The sequence below is a fragment of the Eschrichtius robustus genome, chromosome 16 (genome assembly GCF_028021215.1).
Source record: "Eschrichtius robustus isolate mEscRob2 chromosome 16, mEscRob2.pri, whole genome shotgun sequence".
Lineage (NCBI taxonomy): Eukaryota > Metazoa > Chordata > Mammalia > Artiodactyla > Eschrichtiidae > Eschrichtius > Eschrichtius robustus.
In genome coordinates, this window is record NC_090839.1 from 86,348,005 (window position 1) to 86,371,013 (window position 23,009).

General features: G+C 44.4%; 1 protein-coding gene across 1 annotated transcript in view; it reads right to left on the reverse strand.

Annotated features, from left to right (window-relative positions):
• Positions 1-768: 768 nt before the first annotated feature.
• Positions 769-23,009, reverse strand: part of STAG3 (STAG3 cohesin complex component) — a 31,063-nt gene continuing 8,822 nt past the window's right edge. Inside the window, exons 9-34 of the mRNA XM_068565607.1 lie at positions 22,150-22,223; positions 21,088-21,211; positions 20,501-20,599; positions 20,214-20,293; positions 19,777-19,884; positions 19,395-19,509; positions 19,127-19,232; positions 18,845-18,948; positions 18,510-18,602; positions 18,311-18,400; positions 17,855-18,055; positions 17,665-17,735; positions 17,470-17,557; positions 16,912-16,992; positions 16,732-16,824; positions 16,402-16,570; positions 16,171-16,307; positions 15,295-15,396; positions 14,629-14,777; positions 14,242-14,370; positions 13,985-14,142; positions 3,276-3,450; positions 2,925-3,026; positions 2,546-2,624; positions 1,406-1,462; positions 769-1,125 (exon numbers count right to left, since the gene is read on the reverse strand). Coding sequence (XP_068421708.1) covers positions 1,117-1,125; positions 1,406-1,462; positions 2,546-2,624; positions 2,925-3,026; positions 3,276-3,450; positions 13,985-14,142; positions 14,242-14,370; positions 14,629-14,777; positions 15,295-15,396; positions 16,171-16,307; positions 16,402-16,570; positions 16,732-16,824; positions 16,912-16,992; positions 17,470-17,557; positions 17,665-17,735; positions 17,855-18,055; positions 18,311-18,400; positions 18,510-18,602; positions 18,845-18,948; positions 19,127-19,232; positions 19,395-19,509; positions 19,777-19,884; positions 20,214-20,293; positions 20,501-20,599; positions 21,088-21,211; positions 22,150-22,223 — 2,793 coding nt within the window. The 3' untranslated portion in view covers positions 769-1,116. The remainder of the gene's footprint in view (positions 1,126-1,405; positions 1,463-2,545; positions 2,625-2,924; positions 3,027-3,275; positions 3,451-13,984; positions 14,143-14,241; positions 14,371-14,628; positions 14,778-15,294; positions 15,397-16,170; positions 16,308-16,401; positions 16,571-16,731; positions 16,825-16,911; positions 16,993-17,469; positions 17,558-17,664; positions 17,736-17,854; positions 18,056-18,310; positions 18,401-18,509; positions 18,603-18,844; positions 18,949-19,126; positions 19,233-19,394; positions 19,510-19,776; positions 19,885-20,213; positions 20,294-20,500; positions 20,600-21,087; positions 21,212-22,149; positions 22,224-23,009) is intronic.

Here is a 23,009-nt window from a genome sequence, read left to right on the forward strand (position 1 = left end):
GGTGAGAGATGATAGCAAGCACTGAGAGAAGAGAGAGATCAGAGACATTCTGGAGAATAACCTGCCAGGACTTGGTGAGGAACTAGCTAGGGAAGGAAAGGATGAAGGAGATGGTGGTGGTGAGGATTTGGGGCTGGTCATTCAGAATAACTTCTAAGTTTCTTCTCAACTCTCAGATACTGAGATTCTATAAAAGTCCAAACTATGACAGATGTCTCTGGGATGAGGGCATGAAATTATCCCTGGAAGGAACTATTGAGAGAAGGCTGCCAAGATATGTGGACTGGCCTGGTCTCAGTGGAGGTGGGACGGGTAGGTCCACCCTTCAACCGATCAGGATGCTACTCTTACCTTCCCTCTTCAGCCTAAAGTGTCTCCACTAGATAAACTACTCAAAGGCAGCCAGTCTCCCACTTACTAAGCAATACATCCCTAAGAGCCAGTGTACAAAGCACCTAGCGGGCTGTGTGTGCGTGTGTGTGTGTGTGTCTGTCCACTTACTAAGCAATACATCCCTAAGAGCCAGTGTACAAAAGCGGGCTGTGTGTGTGTGTGTGTGTGCAGGGGTGCAATGAACCTGTACATGGGACCACAGGGCTAGGCAGAGCTGCGTTAAGACTCCAGGAAAGAACCTGACCTCCATCAATTTAACAATCTCTCAAGCCACAACCTGGAATTGACTCAAACATGTTTATTGAGCTAAATCAGCAAGGCACAAAAGAGGCTAGGAAAGACATTCCCAAAATACAGAAAAACGAATGGGCTCCTTCCATTCAACACAGGCAGTGCCCCTCTCCAATACTGAGGCGAAGCTCCCCCCCCTCCAAACAAACAGCAGAAAATAGGCACTCTGCTCAAACAGAGGGACAGAGCCATGGTGCACCAGGAAGGACAGGGGGCTTATGACTGCTCTATCCTAGCAGCACCAGAGAAAGGTCAGTCAGAGAAAGGTCAGGTTAGAAAGGCACAGCCCACCTCTCCTTCCCCTCAGAGACCAGGGGTGGGGAAGTAATGATTCCTTTCGCTCCGTTTCCCATTGGCCTTTTCCAAGTGGTCATGTCGTAGAGGTGGGGAGTGGAGATGGGGAGTGGAGATGGGGAGGGACATAGGGTCATGTCAGAAATCCTACAATGAGAAAGATGAAAGTAAGAGATACAGAGACCTAACAACAGACCAAAGGGCAAAGAGATGACTGCAAGGTCCTCCAGAGGACAACTCTCATTCTCTTCCTGTACCACCCCTCCCCCAGGATACTTCTAAAGCCCCAAGGCAGCTGAGACAGCAGGTCAGGGGCTGTGGCCTTTCTTTCCACCTACTTGACAGGCACATGTGCTCCCTGCCAGCATCTCCCAAGGATGCACAACTCCTTTTAACCTGCCTTCCAGTCTGTGTTGGGGATGCTCACCTCAGTGTTCAGCTCTGCAGAATCTAAGAGGTCCAGCCCGTGCTCACTGGAGGAAGACTGCTAGAGAGAATAGGATCAAAGATCAGAAGGGTCCCTCCCCACTCCCATCACCTGCAAACAACAACAAAAGGTCCCTTTCCAGTCTCTTGCGGCAAGCTTGAAGGCTGGGGTAGGCCCCTGAAGCAGCCAGGGAGGGAAGAGGGGCAAAGTCAGAGTGGGCAGCAGCATCAGAGTCATCAGAGAAGTGCTTCCTCTCCTGGCCTGCCAACTGAGACCCTTAAATTCGTTCAGCTTTGGAACGAGAGAATGGGGTTTTTCCTGAGGGGACTTTAGGAAAGACTAATAGAGGCCTTGCTGTCTAGTCTCTGGGTTGAACATGTTATCTGGTTTTCCCTTTGAGCACAAGACCTCCACTCGCCTCTTCTACTGTGTCCTTTCTCCACCTTCAAAGAGCAGAGAAGGGAGCAGAACAGCAGCAGACACACAATACTTTTCTGTTTATAAGGCGCCTTCACTTCGTATTCTGTGTAAAAGGTCCATTTTAAAGATGAGGGGGTTGAGAGGGGTTAAGAAGCTAACTTGATAAAGTGGTAAAACGGAAGACTTCTAGGTCTCCTCACTCGAATTCCATGCTTTTCCTACTGAACCGGCAGCATATCCTCCTGAGGAAGCAGGCAGGCAAGGGTAGAAAATGGAGTGACTGGAGGAAGAGGGGCTGGGGCAGCCCTGTAAGGAGAGAGGAAGGAAGGAGGGCTCTGCCTGTGTGCATGTGTTATGAAGAGACTTGCTGAACGGGCTGCAAGGTTGGACTGGGTGACCTTCCATCTCTATCTAGCTCTAGGACTCCCTTTAATTCTTAGGAGATTAAGAGGAAAAATACCTCCAAGGGGATTGAGAGTGTGGGAGTGCTATTCCAGTCCTTTTTGGTATTTAAAATTTTTTCCCCCTATTTCCTTAAAGTCCAAGCAAAGTCAACAGCAACTTACAAACCCTTCCTCCTTTACTCTGTGATTCTTTCAAAACGTCTTGGGCAGCTTCCAAGGACAGGGCTTCATCAGGACAGAGGAGAATCACAACAGTTTCTCTCCCTCACATCTGCTTCCAGTTCTAGAGGGAGAAGGGACTGTTGGATCCACTCACCTTGTCTGTACCTTGCCACTCTTCACTTAAGTCATTCTGAATTTCTAATTCTTCTTCATCCTCTTCCATCAGGCTGAGCCTGGAAACAGTGGCAAAGAGTAGAGGTTTTCAAGGACCCCTGAGAGTTTCTCAGAGGCACCCCAGGGGAAGAGGGTGGGCAGTAAGCAGACCAGGGCTCCAGAGTCCCACTCCAGCTTCAATCAACGTAGCTCTACTTATACCTGTTTTACATACTAGGGTTCCACGTTACACTGGAAGGAAGTGTTCTGTGGTTAAAACAAGTCCACAAAGGACCAGCATAGAAGCAATGAGAAGGAAAGAACCCCCTCACAATGGGTGACAACTGAAGTGAAGACAGAAGATGATGAGAAAAGCTCACCGGGTCAGCCGGTTGCCCAGACCAGGACGCAAAGAGTTGAGTGGAGTCTGGAAATGCTGTGGACTCGAGGACCTTAACCTCTGGGCACCTAAAAGGGACTGGCTGTTGGGAATGAAGGTGGATCAGTGACAAGGGTTAAAAATAAAGGTAAAAAGAGGAGGTAAAGTGGCCAGCATGAAAGCCAGTAAAAAGCTCAGAGTGGAGGGAAAAAGAGAAAATGTAAAGCTAAAGAAAGGGGAAAGGACCGGAGAAGAACCCGAGAATGAAGGGGTGCTGTGGGAGGGAACAACACAACAGAAATGACGAGACACCAAACTGGGACATCAGAGCCGGGCTCTCCTGGGGCCGCACCCTTGGGTAAATGCCAATTCTGAGCCGCCGCCTTCTTCCATCTCTTCCAATCCCCCCAGGGGCTGCCTACTTTTCACAGCCGTTGAGGTGAGGGTGGGTGTGGGTGGGATACTGTTCAGCTGTAGGCTTTCCTCCTGTGATGCGGAGATGTCCTCTCTGTGCCACCTGGAGGGGCCTGCAAAGCAGCAGAGGCACATGTTAACTGTAGACCAGGTACCACCACAGACACTTTTAGTTTTTCAAGACCTGCTCAGGATTTGGTAAGGAAAAGTTATAAAAGAAGGGAATGGAAAATCTAGATGGTCTCATTATGACACGACTAAAAACGAGTACAGCACTATGTACTATAAAAAGTAGGGTTTACAGAATTGTACCAAGGACTTGTCCAAGAAAATCTCATTACACAGCTTAGAAAACAAGAAGGAAAGAGACATACATTCCACAGATAAACAGTAACATACAGAGATTAACCAAGATGGCGGAGTAGAAGGACGTGCTCTCACTCCCTCTTGCGAGAGCACCAGAATCACAACTGGCTGCTGGACAATCATCGACAGGAAGACACTGGAACTCACCAAGGAGGATACCCCACGTCCAAGGACAGAGGAGAAGCCACAGTGAGACGGTAGGAGGGGCGCAATCAGAGTACAATCAAATCCCGTAACTGCTGGGTGGGTGACTCACAAACTGGCGAACACTTATACCACAGAAGTCCACCCACTGGAGTGAAGCTTCTGAGCCCCACGTCAGGCTTCCCAACCTGGGGGTCCGGCTACGGGAGGAGGAATTCCTAGAGAATCAGACTTTGAAGCCTAGTGGGAATTGATTGCAGGACTTTGACAGGACTGGGGGAAACAGAGACCCCACTCTTGGAGGGCACACACAAAGTAGTGTGCGCATCGGGACCCAGGGGAAGGAGCAGTGACCCTGGGGGAGACTGAACCAGACCTACCTGATAGTGTTGGGGGGTCTCCTGCAGAGGCGGGGGGCGGCTCTGTTTCACCGTGGGGACAAGGACACTGGCAGCGGAGGTTCTGGGAAGTGCTCCTTGGCATGAGCCCTCCCAGAGTCTGCCATTAACCCCATCAAAGAGCCCAGGTAGGCTCCAGTGTTGAGTTGCCTCAGGCAAAACAACCAACAGGGAGGGAACCCAGCCCCACCCATCAACAGTCAAGTGGATTAAAGTGGATTAGAGCTCTGTCCGCCACAGCAACAGTCAGCTCTACCCACCACCAGAGCCTCCCATCAAGCCTCTTAGATAGCCTCAACCACCAGAGGGCAGACAGCAGAAGCAAGAAAAACTACAATCCTGCAGCCTGTGGAACAAAACCCACAGGTACAGAAAGATAGACAAGATGAAAAGGCAGAGGGCTATATATCAGATGAAGGAACAAGAAAAAACCCCAGAAAAACAACTAAATGAAGTGGAGATAGGCAACCTTCCAGAAAAAGAATTCAGAATAATGATAGTGAAGATGATCCAGGACCTCGGAATAAGAATGGAGGCAAAGATTGAGAAGATGCAAGAAATGATTAACAAAGACCTAGAAGAATTAAAGAACAAACAAACAGAGATGACCAATACAATAACTGAAATGAAAACTACACTAGAAGGAATCAATAGCAGAATAACTGAGGCAGAAGAACGGATAAGTGACCTGGAAGACAGAATGGTGGAATTCACTGCTGCGGAACAGACTAAAGAAAAAAGAATGAAAAGAAATGAAGACAGCCTAAGAGACCTCTGGGACAACATTAAACGCAACAACATTCGCATTATAGGGGTCCCAGAAGGAGAAGAGAGAGAGAAAGGGCCGGAGAAAATATTTGAAGAGATTATAGTCGAAAACTTCCCTAACATGGGAAAGGAAATAGCCACCCAAGTCCAGGAAGTGCAGAGAGTCCCATACAGGATAAACCCAAGGAGAAACACGCCGAGACACATAGTAATCAAAATGGCAAAAATTAAAGACAAAGAAAAATTATTGAAAGCAGCAAGGGAAAAATGACAAATAACATACAAGGGAACTCCCATAAGGTTAACAGCTGATTTCCCAGCAGAAACTCTACAAGCCAGAAGGGAGTGGCATGATATACTTAAAGTGATGAAAGGGAAGAACCTACAACCAAGATTACTCTACCCGGCAAGGATCTCATTTAGATTTGATGGAGAAATCAAAAGCTTTACAGACAAGCAAAAGCTAAGAGAATTCAGCACCACCAAACCAGCTCTACAACAAATGCTAAAGGAACTTCTCTAAGTGGGAAACACAAGAGAAGAAAAGGACCTACAAAAACAAACCCAAAACAATTAAGAAAATGGTCATAGGAACATACATATCGATAATTACCTTAAACGTGAATGGATTAAATGCTCCAACCAAAAGACACAGGCTTGCTGAATGGATACAAAAACAAGACCCATATATATGCTGTCTACAAGAGACCCACTTTAGACCTAGGGACACATACAGACTGAAAGTGAGGGGATGGAAAAAGATATTCCATGCAAATGGAAATCAAAAGAAAGCTGGAGTAGCTATACTCATATCAGATAAAATAGACTTTAAAGTAAAGAACGTTACAAGAGACAAAGAAGGACACTACATAATGATCAAGGGATCAATCCAAGAAGAAGATATAACAATTATAAATATATATGCACCCAACATAGGAGCACCTCAATACATAAGGCAACTGCTAACAGCCATAAAAGAGGAAATTGACAGTAACACAATAATAGTGGGGGACTTTAACACCTCACTTACACCAATGGACAGATCATCCAAAATGAAAATAAATAAGGAAACAGAAGCTTTAAATGACACAATAGACCAGATAGATTTAATTGATATTTATAGGACATTCCATCCAAAAACAGCAGATTACACGTTCTTCTCAAGTGCGCACGGAACATTCTCCAGGATAGATCACATCTTGGGTCACAAATCAAGCCTCAGTAAATTTAAGAAAATTGAAATCATATCAAGCATCTTTTCTGACCACAATGCTATGAGATTAGAAATGAATTACAGGGAAAAAAACGTAAAAAAGACAAACACATGGAGACTAAACAATACGTTACTAAATAACCAAGAGGTCACTGAAGAAATCAAAGAAGAAATCAAAAAATACCTAGAGACAAATGACAATGAAAACACAACAACCCAAAACCTATGGGATGCAGCAAAAGCAGTTCTAAGAGGGAAGTTTATAGCTATACAAGCCTACCTAAAGAAACAAGAAAAATCTCAAGTAAACAATCTAACCTTACACCTAAAGAATCTAGAGAAAGAAGAACAAACAAAACCCAAAGTTAGCAGAAGGAAAGAAATCATAAAGATCAGAGCAGAAATAAATGAAATAGAAACAAGGAAAACAATAGCAAAGATCAATAAAACTAAAAGCTGGTTCTTTGAGAAGATAAACAAAATCGAGAAGCCATTAGCCAGACTCATCAAGAAAAAGAGGGAGAGGACTCAAATCAATAAAATCAGAAATGAAAAAGGAGAAGTTACAACAGACACTGCAGAAATACAAAGCATCCTAAGAGACTACTACAAGCAACTTTATGCCAATAAAATGGACAACCTGGAAGAAATGGACAAATTCTTAGAAAGGTATAACCTTCCAAGACTGACCCAGGAAGAAACAGAAAATATGAACAGACCAGTCACAAGCAATGAAATTGAAACTGTGATTAAAAATCTTCCAACAAACAAAAGTCCAGGACCAGATGGCTTCACAGGTGAATTCTATCAAACATTTAGAGAAGAGCTAACACCTATCCTTCTCAAACTCTTCCAAAAACTTGCAGAGGAAGGAACACTCCCAAACTCATTCTATGAGGCCACCATCACCCTGATACCAAAACCGGACACAGACACTACAAAGAAAGAAAATTACAGACCGATATCACTGATGAATATAGATGCAAAAATCCTCAACAAAATACTGGCAAACAGAATCCAACAACACATTAAAAGGATCATACACCACGATCAAGTGGGATTTATCCCAGGGACGCAAGGATTCTTCAATATACGCAAATCAATCAATGTGATATACCATATTAACAAATTGAAGGATAAAAACCATATGATCATCTCAATAGATGCAGAAAAAGCTTTTGACAAAATTCAACACCCATTTATGATAAAAACTCTCCAGAAAGTGGGCATAGAGGGAACCTACCTCAACATAATAAAGGCCATATATGACAAACCCACAGCAAACATCATTCTCAATGGTGAAAAACTGAAAGCATTTCCTCTAAGATCAGGAACGAGACAAGGATGTCCACTCTCACCACTACTATTCAACATAGTTCTGGAAGTCCTAGCCACGGCAATCAGAGAAGAAAAAGAAATAAAAGGAATACAAATTGGAAAAGAAGAAGTAAAACTGTCACTGTTTGCGGATGACATGATATTATACATAGAGAATCCTAAAACTGCCACCAGAAAACTGCTAGAGCTAATTAATGAATATGGTAAAGTTGCAGGATACAAAATTAATGCACAGAAATCTCTTGCATTCCTATACACTAATGATGAAAAATCTGAAAGAGAAATTATGGAAACACTCCCATTTACCATTGCAACGAAAAGAATAAAATACCTAGGAATAAACCTACCTAGGGAGACAAAAGACCTGTATGCAGAAAACTGTAAGACACTGATGAAAGAAATTAAAGATGATACCAACAGATGGAGAGATATACCATGTTCTTGGATTGGAAGAATCAACATTGTGAAAATGACTATACTACCCAAAGCAATCTACAGATTCAATGCAATCCCTATCAAATTACCAATGGCATTTTTTACGGAACTAGAACAAATCATCTTAAAATTTGTATGGAGACACAAAAGACCCCGAATAGCCAAAGCAGTCTTGAGCCAAAAAAATGGAGCTGGAGGAATCAGACTCCCTGACTTCAGACTATACTACAAAGCTACAGTAATCAAGACAATATGGTACTGGCACAAAAACAGAAACATAGATCAATGGAACAAGATAGAAAGCCCAGAGATTAACCCACGCACCTATGGTCAACTCATCTATGACAAAGGAGGCAAAGATATACAATGGAGAAAAGACAGTCTCTTCAGTAAGTGGTGCTGGGAAAACTGGACAGCTACATGTAAAAGAATGAAATTAGAATACTCCCTAACACCATACACAAAAATAAACTCAAAATGGATTAGAGACCTAAATCTAAGACTGGACACTATAAAACTCTTAGAGGAAAACATAGGAAGAACACTCTTTGACATAAATCACAGCAAGATCTTTTTTGATCCACCTCCTAGAATAATGGAAATAAAAACAAAAATAAACAAATGGGACCTAATGAAACTTCAAAGCTTTTGCACAGCAAAGGAAACCATAAACAAGACGAAAAGGCAACCCTCAGAATGGGAGAAAATATTTGCAAAGGAATCAACGGACAAAGGATTAATCTCCAAAATATATAAACAGCTCATTCAGCTCAATATTAAAGAAACAAACACCCCAATCCAAAAATGGGCAGAAGACCTAAATAGACATTTCTCCAAAGAAGACATCCAGACGGCCACGAAGCACATGAAAAGATGCTCAACATCACTAATTATAAGAGAAATGCAAATCAAAACTACAATGAGGTATCACCTCACACCAGTTAGAATGGGCATCATCAGAAAATCTACAAACAACAAATGCTGGAGAGGGTGTGGAGAAAAGGGAACCCTCTTGCACTGTTGGTGGGAATGTAAATTGATACAGCCACTATGGAGAACAATATGGAGGTTCCTTAAAAAACTAAACATAGAATTACCATATGACCCAGCAATCCCACTACTGGGCATATACCCAGAGAAAACCGTAATTCAAAAAGACACATGCACCCGAATGTTCATTGCAGCACTACTTACAATAGCCAGGTCATGGAAGCAACCTAAATGCCCATCAACAGACGAATGGATAAAGAAGTTGTGGTACATATATACAATGGAATATTACTCAGCCATAAAAAGGAACGAAATTGAGTCATTTGTTGAGACGTGGATGGATCTAGAGACTGTCATACAGAGTGAAGTAAGTCAGAAAGAGAAAAACAAATATCGTACATTAACGCATGTATGTGGAACCTAGAAAAATGGTACAGATGAGCCAGTTTGCAGGGCAGAGGTTGAGACACAGATGTAGAGAACGGACATATGGACACCGAGGGGGGAAAACTGCGGTGGGGTGGGGATGGTGTTGTGCTGAATTGGGCGATTGGGATTGACATGTATACACTGATGTGTATAAAATTGATGCCTAATAAGAACCTGCAGTATAAAAAAACAAACAAACAAAACAACTAATACTAAACTTTCAATGGGTTATTTGTATGGAAATATGTTAATATAAATGTTTCAGACATTACATGAAATTTCTAGAAATCTTATATGTTCTGGTATAATGTTATAAGTCATAATCCTAGTTATTACCTTAAAATGTATATCTCAGAAATAACTAATTTTCTTGTCAACTGCATTATTATGAACTTTCATCAAATTTTTAACTGTGGTCACTTTTAAGTCTTTTGTCATTTACAGACAGTTCTGTGTGTACTCTGATGCTTTTGCAAATATGTTCCTATAAAAGGGTTTCATCTTTAAGAAATTCATGGAAAAGACTCTGACAAGCACAGGTTTCTGGTAACTGACTGTACTGCTGAACTGAATGAATAAGCATTTTCAGAACTCTAATGAAAAACTGATGAACTCATAAAAGTGCTAACAAAAGATCAAGATGAAAAAGAAAAATTTAATTACATGGGACTGAGTGAACTGATGAGGATGAGTATAATTTTTGTGACTTTCTGTCTGAATTAAAAAAAAAAAAATCCAACAAGGACTCAGAGGCAAAGAATATACAAATCAATTTTCACTGCAAAGTAAAGGAGCTGTTACAGTGGAGGATTACTGGACTGAATGTCAATATTATGACATAGTATGAGTGTGTTTCATGTTTGGTAATTGCAATCATTGTTGCTTTTGTTGTGGTCATCCATGTACAATGCTTGGTGTCAGTCTATTTATCTCTTGTAAAAATAAAATACAGTGTGTGTGTGTGAAAAAAAAAAAAAAACAGTAACATACAAACACAAATGTGAGAGAGGGTTGGAGTCCCTAAGATTGAGAGGTCTCAGTTAATCAATGAAGACATCTGAGATCCTATTCATTCAAGATTTCTGTAGTGAGAAAAAGCTTAGAATGGCCTGAAATGAGGGAGGAAACATGAGGGTTAAGGAGAAACAGAAAAATGGGAGACTGGATTTTTTAGAAGCCAGAAAAAAATGAGATAACTGCAATGTCAGCACAGTTCTAATATGAAGGGTAAATGGAAGACCTGGGGCTCAAAATATTAAGGACTCTCTCCTGCAGAGCTCCAGGAAGGCAGAGGAGGAGAAAGAACCCCAAAATGTCTTAGAAAACCTAGGTAATGCTATTTTTAAAACATAAGTCAAATCCATATTAATATCTGTCAACTGTAAATGTTCATACCCCCATTTTCCTCCCTCCCCACAGCCTTGTTTGTACACTGAACTGGCAACCGGAGAGTGAGCTGCTTCTGGTTTAAGCAGAGGGCTACCGAAACAGGGAAGAGCCACGTCCGTGAGCTTGTGTTCCCAGAGAATAAACCTTGGGCCCCCACGTTGACTCCTAATCTCTCCAACCTATTATCACTGGCGTAATGTCCACGGATTCAGCCCTGGGACCTCTCCCTATCTCCATCTTCCCTGGCTTCCTTAGCCATTCAGGTTCATGACTTTAAGTACCAACTCCCACATCCATCTCAAGCTTCTGCCTGCCCCCCTCACTCCAGATTCCTGTCTGTCCAACATCTCCAGCTGCAGTAACATGGCTCATACCAAAGCCCTGGTCTCATTTCTCACTCACAGCCTTCCCCATCTCAGTTTCTATCAACTCCATCCCTCCAATTATTAGGCCAAAATCCTTGGCGTCATCCTCAACTCCTTTCTTTCTTACATCTTACATTCTTTCTTATCATGAGGTCCTATCAGTGATATCTTGGAAGTACGTCCAGAATCTGGCCGCTTCTCACCACGTCCGCCGCTCCCCTGGCTCACGCACTCTCATCTCCTGTCTGGGCCCCCACAGCAGCCTCCTCACCAGTTCCTTGGCTTCAACCCCTGCCTCTCCTTCGGTCAGTTCTCAACACAGCAGCCAGAAGGAACCCCTTAAAATTTAAGGCAAATCCTGTCACTCCTGTGCTCAAATCCTCCAATGTTTACCCATCTCACTCTGAGTAAAAGCTGGAGTCTTTATTCTGGCTTGTATGCTCTGGACTCCTACGACCTCTTTGGTTTCATATCCTACAGTCTCCATTCAGCAATACCGGCCTTCTCTGCTGTTCCTTGAACGTGCCAGAGACATTCCCACCATGGCCTCTGGACCGGCTGCACCCTCTAGTCTGCTATTCTGACATACACAAGGCACCCCCTCTCTCACTTCCTTCAGTTTTCTCCCCTGCATTCATGTTCTCTCCAAGGCCTTCCCCTGATCACTCTTTGTAAGACTGCAATCCCCGCCTCACCAGTATTTCCCCATCCTCTTCCACAGCATGCATCACTGTCTATCTGACACTGTTCGAAAGAAAGTTCACTGCAGTATTCCCAGCACAATTGAGCACAAGGTGCTCAGTAAGTGTCTGCTGAATGAACAATGGAACCGATCTTTTCAGTTTTCTCCTACCTTTACAAACTGTTTCAGGCAAACCAATCTATACATCTATGTGCTTTGGCAAACTCTTACCTTTCTATGTTCTGCTTGTGCTCTTCTGCTAGCCCATGATACTCACTCCTCCTCTGTTCAACTTATATAAATCTTACCCATTTTTCAAGATCCAGCTTAAATCCCATCTTCTTGATAAAGCCTTCATAGATCAACTAAACTTAAAATGATACCTTCCTTCCCTGAATTCTATAGCATTCATCTGTCAAATCCTTGGGAATTTATTACTTACTGGTGACTTCATAACTCAGATTTTCTATAAATGTATCTTCTTTCTTTTCTATTAGATGGTAAGCTGCTTGAGAATCCTTCATGGCCTCTAAAACACCTAACACAGTATCTCGCATAGAGTACGTCCTTAGGTGGTATACAAAAGACATTAAAAGGAATTCATACCCTACCTCACAACACACACAAAAATTAACTCAAAATGGATCACAGACCTAAATGTATTAGCTGTAACTAGAAAACTCTTAGAAGAAAACACAGGAATAAATCTTTGTGACTTTAGGCAATAGCTTCTTAAGACATCAAAAGCACAAACAACAAAAAAAATAGATAAGTTGAATTTCACCAAAATTAAGAACTTCTGTATTTCAAAGGACACCATCAAGAAAATTAAAAGACAACCCACAGAATGGAAGAAAATTTTTCTGTACCATGCATCTGATAAGAGACTTTTGTCTAGAATATGTAAAGAACTCAACAAGAAAAGGACAACCCAATTTTTAAATGAGCAAAGGATTTGAACAGACATTTCTCTGAAGAAGATATACAAATAGCCAATTAAGCATGTGAAAAGATGCTCAACAGCATTAGTCCTCAGGGAAATAAATGCAAATTTAAACTACAATGAACGAGATACCAATTCACAGCCACTAGGAGATGGATAAAATAAAAAAGACAATAACAAGTGTTGGCATGAATGTAGAGAAACTGGGGCCCTTGTACATTGCTGTTGGGATTGTAAAATGATGTAGGCACTTTGGAAAACAATTTGGTAGTTCCTCATAAAGTTACACATAGAGTTACTGTATGATCCAGCAATTTCACTTCTTAGGTATATCTCAAGAGAAGTGAAAACCTACATCCACACAAAAACCTACACATGAATGTTCACAGCAGCATTATGCCTAACAGTCAGGAAGTGGAAACAACCTAAATGTCAATTAACTGATGAATGGATAAATAAAATATGGCATATCCACAAATGGAATGTTATTTGGTCATGAAAAGTTATGAGGTACTGATAAATACTAAGTATGGATGAACCTTGAAAACATGATGCTTAGTAAAAGAAGACACACAAGGCCACATACCATATGATTCCATTTATACAAAATGTCTAAGAATAGGCAAACCCAGAGACAGGAAGTACACTAGTTATACTGCCTAGGCTGAGGGAATGGGGAGAATGGCGAATGACTACTAATATTCTAAAATGTACACTAAAAAGCACAAACTAACACCTCAAACTTATGATTTCTAGGATATAACCACTTAAGATGAGACTATATCAAAAAAAAAAGAATATCAGTTTAAAGAAAAAAACAGGTAAATTACAAGACAGGTAGTGATCTGAAGATTAAAAAATCATGAAGGTTATATAAAAATCTTTAAAAATTGGAAAATAACAAGATGTCACAGAGAGGCATCCTAAATGTACAGATTTCTTAGTTCAATCTCTGGTTTTATGATTAGTTTCTACTTCATTTTTCACAGAAGTTCGCTGTTTTTAGTTGGCTAGATTAACCCTGAAGAAAATGAGTACCCTTAATGATAGTAGGTGATCAATGAAATACTTATGTGACCAAACGCAAGAGTTTGAAGGAGGCAAAAGCCAATATGCTGCTTATGTAGGTAGTGGCGATCAAGGAAGTAGCACTGAGCACCCTGATACCTGCATTCACAGCACTTTACCTTCAATGCGCCTCTTCTTGGAGCTGGGGTAGCCCTGAGGGTTGGCCTCTGCTGTACTCTCTACAGGGCTGAGGGACTGGCAGTAGGTGGTGACTGGACCCCAGGGACGGCCAGGTGCCTGGGAGACACGTTGCAGACACTTTTCCAGGTAGGACAGTCTAAGAAAGGGGTGGGATGGAGAGGCTGAAGTGGTCACAGGCCCTCACCACACCCTTCTTCTCTAACCCCCATCTTTATCCACCCACGCCCTAACTTACAGCAGCTGCTTGTCCTGATGGAAGAGTCGGGGGGAGAACTCTGAAAGGAGCTCCAGGAATGCCAGATTTGGGGGCTGACTGGAGGAGCCAGCTGGAGGAAGCTCAGACAAGGAGAACCTGATGCCTTCCCTTGGTTGAGCAAAATCATTTTAGGAAGATAGTCCCTTCCCACTTCCCTCCCAGGGCTGAGGCATCCTGTCCAAGTGCTTCTTCCCCTGGACCCAGCCTGTCTCCAAAGGATACCCGCTCACCAACTCTACTGCGACTCCTCGGCATGTTTACCCTCCCCCTCTGAGACCTCACTCCCAGCCCTCCCTGTACCCAGCCTCTGGCTCAGCCCTCTTAGGAAGATTCAAGTACCTTGCTTTCCAACCAATACTTCCTTACTTGTGTAGCATGACCACAAGGTCACGGTTCTGTAGCTGCTGGGGTCCAAAGCTCAAGGCAAACCTCCTGGCCAGGTCCCTCATCTCGATGAAGGCTGGAAGCTCATTCAGGCCCTGGGGCCCCTGTTCCTGCAGCAGTTCTGTGTATAACTGTGTCCAGGGGACATGGCACATTTGGGAAAGGGAGGAACAAGATAGAAACAAGGTAGTATAGCATTCCCTTCTCTGCCCAGAAATCCAAAAGGGCTTGGGACACCATCTGCTATTTTTACTCTTTCTTTCCTCCTAGGACACTGACCCTATTCCTGACCCCCTTGCAAGAGAGAGGCTTCACCCTGCTCTGTAACAATAAAAATGTCTGTAGTAACTGAAGGGGTTGAGAGAGAACAGACTAGAAAAAGAATGAGGAATTCCCTATCACTTTACTGTTGGTGCTCCCATGTCCTAACTGACATGGAGTTTCTATGGGGTTGGCGTGGAAACTGCCCAGACAGTTAAAAAAATACTTTTTATGGCTCTACTAACTGTGAAGGTGACTGTCATGTGGAATAAAAGCCAAAGTAAATCAGAAACTTCCTGCTCTGAAGGATCTCACGTTCTAGACGGCTGTGGGTGGGCTGCAGGGAGGGCACGTCAGGTCTGAGGCACTGTAGGCGGAAGGGCGTACCTGCTTGAGGCTCAGCAGCAGGATTCGGGAACAGTGACTTCGGTCGATCTGCCTTGCTCTAGTTAACGTTTCCTTGATAATGTCACCATAGTCATTGTAGAACTGATGGAAAGGAAGTGCAGAAGATACTGTCTGACCACAGGAAAAAACTATTTGTTTTGTTTCTTTCTTCACGGCCCTAACCGTATCTCCTTCCAAAACAGCCTTAGGTAGGGAAATGTGAACCTAAGCATAAAACAACTCATACTAGACCACACCTCTAACCAACAGGTACAAAGCCCCAAAGAAATCAGTTTAGGCAAATAAGGGAAGAAACTCTGCCCTGAGCCCATTTCTTGGAGAAGAAGGGCAGTAAGCATGCCAGAGCCCAGTGTCATCCAGCACCGAAGCCTTTGCTATTTGTCTTTCCCGACTAGAACAGAAGCTCCAGGAAGGAGGAACCATTGACTATTTTGTTCACTGAGGTGTCCTTAGTGCCTGGGATAGTACGTACTCAACGAACAGAAATCAACACAATGGTGGGTTGAGGAAATGAGGTATATATCTAGGTACCTCGTGAGGATTGAACCCTCTTCCATTCTTATTTCCCTTTCTTACATTACCCCATTCCATAGACTAGATTCACATTAAAAAAAAAAAAAGTCTGGACAAGAAGAATAAGATACTTTCCCTCCAATGAGTTTCTTCCTCCTAACAGTTTTTTCTCCATTAACTATTTACTACTAAGTCTCTTTTCTTTATCCCTTTATTCTAAACTATTGGCCTTCCCCCCTGCTTCTCCTTTTAAGCCTGATACCATCATCTCCCCAACCCTCCTTTCTGTAGTGCTACAGCATCTGCAGCCATGGCCGTGCTCAGCTTGGCGCCCTGCTGTACCTTGTTGTAGTGTTTGAAAACATCCGAGGCTGCGTCCATCTCCAGCACCCCATAAAGCAACAGCTTGCAGAACCCAGCCAGGAGGCGGCGCCGCTGGTGCAGCTGCTCTATCTGTAAATGATCCTCCTGGGAATGACCTGGTTCACATCAAGTGGAGAATGGAAACATCAGAATCACAGATTCAGACCTCCTGCCCTATATGCCTGAGCCCCAGGTATAGAGCCCCTGTACCACTGCCCAGTTCTCCAGGCTGGATGAAGACGTGGTCCATGAGGAAGCTGGCCAGCTCAGACTGGAGAGTGGCTTCAGGAATAAAGACAAGGGGCTTAAGGAACTCTCGTCCCCCGACAATCATCTGAGGGCTGAAGATGAGCAGCAGATCACTTAACAATACAAAAGCCTGTCAGGGAAAAAAATGAACGCTTAAAAAGGACAGAATATTGACCAAGACAGAAATTACATTGCTAATTTCCCCTCAGAACGGGGTTTCCTCAGACCACAGGGTCGGGGTGGGGGGAATGACTCGCGTCCTGACATACGCTCACTTGAGTAAACGCTCACCTGCTCCTGAATCTCAGGATCCACATCCGAGAGGCAGTTCTGGCAGAGTTCACAGAAGGTCACCATCCTGCCCTTCAAACTCAGCAGCTGCTTCTGTGGAGACAATGGCTTCAGCAGGGAGAAATGAAGGAAGACACGGGCTCCTCCATTCCCGTTCCCCCTACTCAGACCCATATTCACCTGGGAAGCACCTGATCCAGAAACGTGGGTTAGTGTCCAGAGAATGGAAAAATAGACAAGAGTCAAGGCTGGCAGGATCACCTGTAACAACCAAATGTTACAAAATGAGGGTCAGGAGTAAGAGGCAGGTGGGGAGAGAGAGACAGACAGGCAGATACACACAAAGGAGGAAAAAAAGAAAAAAGCAGACAAGAAGAGAGAAAATGAGATTAGGAGAGACCCAATTCCTTTTCTGGTAGAAAAAAACTGATTCTGGAAGTCTTCAGAGGATTCTATCCTGAGTAGGAATGCCACCTCTCCCTAATTTATTTAAAGTCTCCTAGACCCCCTCAATATTATCCTTGACTCCCCAGAAACCAGAGAGAATGGCTGTTTTCAGGTGCTGGAAAGTACATTCACCTTCCAAGATTGGGATGGAAGGAACGACACACATGATCAAGATCTCTCTCTCTCACCCGCTCCACAGCCCTGGGACTCGAACTGCGTGTGAGGCGGCCACCTAGGACATGGCCCTTAAAACTCCTCTCCTGCCTCCACGTCTCCAACTTGTCTACTTGCCTGGTGAGGAACCTCTCCTGTGTCCACAGCCTTCCGGAGGAGTTGGTAGCACGGCTCATAGAGCTCCCAGCGGGTTAGGTCATGGGCACTTTGGGGGGCAGGGAGAGAAAAACGTTACACTGGAAGAGAATGAGAGAAATCAACCCCACAGACAGCGGTAGAAACGGAAGAGGGAGCAGGAGGGGAGCTGCTCACTTGTAGAAGGCAGAGAGGCGCTTCAGAGTGGCTGCCAGACTGTACACCTCATCCTCATCTAGGAAGGACGACTGAGGAAGAAAGAAGGTCCACAATGGGATTTTCCCAAGAACTCACAGATCCACACCCCCATCTTGGGGCCTCTCCCACACAAGACTGGGGTGTCCTGTCATGCAGCCCCACTCCCAACCTGCAGCTGCTCTTCAAGCTCCTGCTGGAAGCGGTCAGTTAGCAGATCCACAAGCTGGCTGCGGGCAAAGTCCACCCGGCTGAAGAACGTGAACTCCGGATTACAGAGCAGATAGAGGGCATGAGCACCAGCCTCAAGCACCGCTGGTTCCGCGTGCTTCACCACCACCTCTTGGAGCTGCTGCAGGAGCAGCTCCAGGTGCTGAGAGAGAAAAAGGTGGGAGAAGACCGTGCTGTGGGGGGGCGGGGAGGACAACTCCTCCGGAGGGGACTAGAGGTGGGGAGAAAAGAAACAGGGTCGAAAGCTTTAAACTTCAAGGATAAAATGCCTCAGAAAGGGAGGGCTTATTGGTTTTTCTAGAATCCAGGTTCTTGAGAAAAACCGGATACTAGGAGTAGAACCTTTGGCCCTAGGACGTAAGTAGCAAAGTATAGGGAACGTGTCCTCCTCTCTCACTTTCTCCAAGCGCCTGGTGCAGTAGATGTTGAGGTCAAAGTAGTTGAGAAGCTGCAGCAGGGGAGCAACCTTCTCCGCATCAGCTGAGAACTGTGGTGATTGAGAGGGAAGCCTACTTATTACCTGCTATACTGCTAATCTGGAGGCCACTTCCTTCCACCCGCTCATTCCCAGAGGCTGAGCAGTGGGGCACCTCTACCTTGGCCAGGAGCTGGGGGAGCAGGGGGATGAGGTGCTCAGTCAGCTTCACCTTGTCATCGGCTTGGATCTTACGTTCTTTGGGGGTTAAGCCCTGGAATTACAATCATTTGGGGGTGGGGGTAAAAGTGTGTGTACATGTATTCCTCTGCCCAACAATCTTATCTTCCCAGGAAGGAAAACTCAGCAGCCCCCTTCAGATTTCTTTCTCTGGAAATGGAATTCTTTGAGGGGCAGAGGAAGGAGCACCCGAACCTAAAACTTGAGGGTTAGGACGGACAATACCTGCCTGGATTTAATATTGCTAACCAACCTACCCTGCCACTCGTGCCATACCTTCCTCCCCGTGACCCGCCCCACAGGCGGGTGACCCTCGGAAGCTTGCCGGACACTGGACACAAGGATTTCTATCAGTGTGCTCTCCTGTACGTCGCCCAGGTCTAAGGTGGCAGGAGGATGGAAAACACAGAATCACAGGGTGGCACCCTCCATCTCCAAGGACCCCACCGCCCCACCGCCCATGACACCTATGCCTTTCACAAGTCAGGAGAGAAATCTCTCCTGGTTTCCTACTAGGAGATGAGAGGTCCCCTGCCCTGGCTACCAGATGGCACACACTCTGGTCCTTCTCCAGCAGCAGGCTTGTCAGACTCTCCCAGTCCTTCAGCTGAGGCCCTGCACAGTCCCACAGGCTGTCTACTAAGTATGCAGCGTGGTAATGGAGCTGTGGAAGAAGACAGATGTTAAGTTACTGAAGCCACATGTTAGAACTCTAGGAATTGGCTACTAACGAACCATTTCTCTCCTTTCTGCAGTGCCAGCTCCCATCCTTCTCTACCTGAAGGTCTTACGCATGAGAGCCCAACAGCTCCTTTCCATACGTCACCTCACTCTCCACAAAAAAGGACAGCAGAAGGTGGAAGAAAGTCCTCTGGGAGCGCGGACTTCGGCGTCGCTCTCTCTCACCCACCGTTCGTGTCTCACACTCAGGGTAGAAGAGCCTGGTAGAGGGGACACAGGGAAAGGGCATAGCACGGAAGGAAGTAAGCAGTGCAACAGTTACCATGGAAGGAAGAAACAGTCCAAGGAGAGGATTAAAGGAAAAAGAGGCGCAGAGCTAAGGAAAGCCCCAAGGCGTTGAGAAGGGAAGGAGACACCAAGGGAGACTTTATAGGTATGGGAAGTCCTTAGAAAGAGCAGCAGCAGATGATGGAGAGAAAACAACAGATGATGGTGTTGAAGGAACAAACGAAAAGAGGCCCACTCACTTCCAGTACAGAAACTCCCCTACAGCAGAGGCCAGGGCTCTGTTAGAGGCGTACACAACAGGGTAGATGCTCTCACAGTCTGCCTCTGTCAGCACCCCTTCCATGTTCCTGCCAGGAGAAAAGCAGAAGAAGCAGGTGGACATAGATGTCGTCCTCTAGCACAACTAAGGCTAGAAACAAAAAGGGAAAACCAACAAGGATTAACTCACAAAGAACTTTCAAATGGAAGAGTGGAAAACAGAGGGATATGAAGAGTTAGAGAAGCTAGGAAATTTGCCCCCTGGAGATCCTGCAACTTGGGAGTGACCTCTGTCTTTCAACCTGTATATAAACAAGAGTCAACCTACAATCCGTGGAGGGATAGGACTCTGGAAGGGCCTGTCTGATGCTGAAAAGGTAAGTCTGAGATGCTTGCCTCTCCACTTCCCAGGACTCACTTAAGGATAAGTGTTAGTAACCTGACGGCCTCCACTGCCACGTCATACTCTCTGTCCATGACCATGGAAACCAACCGGTCCTGTAAGAAGGAGAACATTGCTCAATAGCTCATTGTATCCATCCCAAAACACCGTTTTCTTAGAATCTGAGGGATTCCTAAAGACAGGGTGTAGAAGCAGACACTGGGATATCTATGGATATATAAAAGTAACAGACATGGGTAAACGAGGTGGGGAAATGGGAACCACAGACAGAGCCAAGCACAGGAGCACTGTCCCGATTTTACCTTAAAGCGGCTGGTAAAGAGCTCCAGGCGTGCAGTCCAGTCTCGGTTGCCGTACAGCCCTTTTAGAGCCTTCAAGCACTTCAGACGGACTTCTCGATGCTACTGAGGAGAAGGGAAATGTGGCCGACTCCTCCTCTACTCACCCCCACTGGGCCTCCATACTTCCCTCTCAGATTACTCATTCTGGGCCTGGGTGTCCTCTGTATCGAGGACTCTGAAATGTCTCAGAGACAATGAACAGCTGTCTTCTCACTTAAAATCCAAAAGGATCACAGCAGAATTTAGCAATCATGATTAAAAGGATCTTTTGGCTACCACCCTAGCACTTGCATTACCACCCTGTCAATAACTTTCTCGCCTTTCTACAGGGAAAGTCTTTCTCCACTCGACTGTGGTTTTGAGGCATTTAATCGCCGAGATATATCTTTCTCTCTCCTAACTTATCCTACCCTCCCAAATACTGGGGGAGTTTCGAGGTTCAGTGTCTTGATGAGCTGATCACTGACCACTAGTGAAACACCTAAGTGGCAGTACCAGGAAAAGCTGAAGCATCCCAGGGCAGGGAAGAGGACTGACTCAACTCTCACCTTATCATGCAGGGTCCAGCCAATATATTTTAAATAGCTGTCAGTGAGGAAAGAGGTACTGTAGCTTTGCATCCAAGACCCAAGCTCCTCAATGCAGATAGCACGGATCTCAGGAAGGACATCCCTAGGCACAGAGAGAAACTGACCCTTATTACCTTCTCTCCAAACTCACTTTCCATCCCAGCAGATATCTCTTTGTCACAGGAGAATCTATTTTCTTGACTAAACACCAGGTACTAGGCCTTTCATTTCCTCCTCCCAATGTGAGTATTTTAAAAAGTGAACACTTTATTTCTGTAACCAACCTATAAAATAGTTGAACTTATCCTCCATGCCCCTTTTAAAAACTGATTTTGGAATTTAATTTAGCTGTTGCCCAAACTGCGTGTGTGTGTGTGTCTGAGGTACAGTTGATGTACAATATTATATAAGTTTCAGGTACAACATAGTGATTCACAATTTTTAAAGGTTATATTTATAGTTATTATAAAATATAAGCTATATTCCCTGTGTTGTACAATATATCCACGTGTCTGTTTTGCTTCCACTTCAAGATAAGATTACATCAGCTAAAGGGTTCTGGAAAGGCAGAGGTTGAAATCTAGGTAAGAGTGAGACACAAATACTGAGGAAGATGTTCTTTACAGTATAAAACTCCCCTGCCTTTAGCACAGTGTAAGGCACAGTGAAGTGGGCTAGGAAAAGGCTTGCCGAGCTGTACACCCTCAGAAAGGCCCTGCCTTTTGGCTCTCTGCTCTTGTCCTCTCAAGGCTCAAGCCCCAGGAAGATGGGGGAGGGGAGGTCTCAGGCAAAGCTGGAGCAGAAGAATACTCAGCAATGCCTTACCCTCTTATCGTCTCTCCCAGAAGAGTTTACACAATCCTTTGTAGGCGGGGATAAACTAAACCTAATTTGGAGCATTTGTTGTTAGAGTTTTTGCCCCTGCTGCACTAGCTGTGGGACTAACCAGATAACTCAGGGTTAGGAGGAGACCTTGTCACACTTCCACAGACTCCATAACTGAGGACCAGCTGCTTCAATGAGAGGAGCCCAGTAACTCACCTGTACCGATGTACAAAGACACCCCTGAAGAGGGCATTCATCATTCCCTCAATCTCCTCTTGATGCTCTTGGAGCTGGAGGACAGGGAGTAACAGGTCAATCTCTCATGTCCCCCAGTAATATAAGGCCACAAAAATATAAGAAAAGCATGACATCCACCTACTTCCTATTAATAAGAGGACACAGTCTGAACCTCTGGTATCCTTTGTTCCCTTTTAAACCTTCTAATTTTTTTTTTTTTAATTTTCAGGACATATGGCTTTATTTCCCACACGTTCATAATACTTCTTTCTCCCCAAGTCATTTTTTCCCCCACATGAGAAATACACATCTATAGTAAGGTATGAAAGTTACAGGCCTCTAACTTTCTCTTTCTATGGATTAGATACCTTGGAAAAGAATATCACCTACTCATCCACTTGTGACAGTGGATAGGCCGGTGAAATCAGGCAGTCAATAGATACATCTAAAATACAAAGTTGATGAGAAGGGTGGAGTTTGCAAATGAAAGTAATGAAACTTATCAGTCAAAAGCAGCGAAAAAGAAAATGTAGCCAATACGTTCTCAGAATAGAAAAAGGTTAAACCTTCTAATTCTGGAAGAAGCCGTATAGTCAACTAATGCCTCAGAGATCTGTGTTTGGAAAAAATAATATCCCTTCTGTGTCTCATTATTTTGACTATCTTTGGCTATTCAGAGGCCCTAGCTGGTAGTTACACATGTTTTTGACTAACAACAATTGGGAAAAAATTTTTAATAAATGCAGTTTGTTTGGCAAAAGAAGCGGAACTAACAAAAAAAGAGAAGAGATTGTATCAGTGGTTCTCAACTGGTGGCTCCCAGGGGACATTCAGCAATG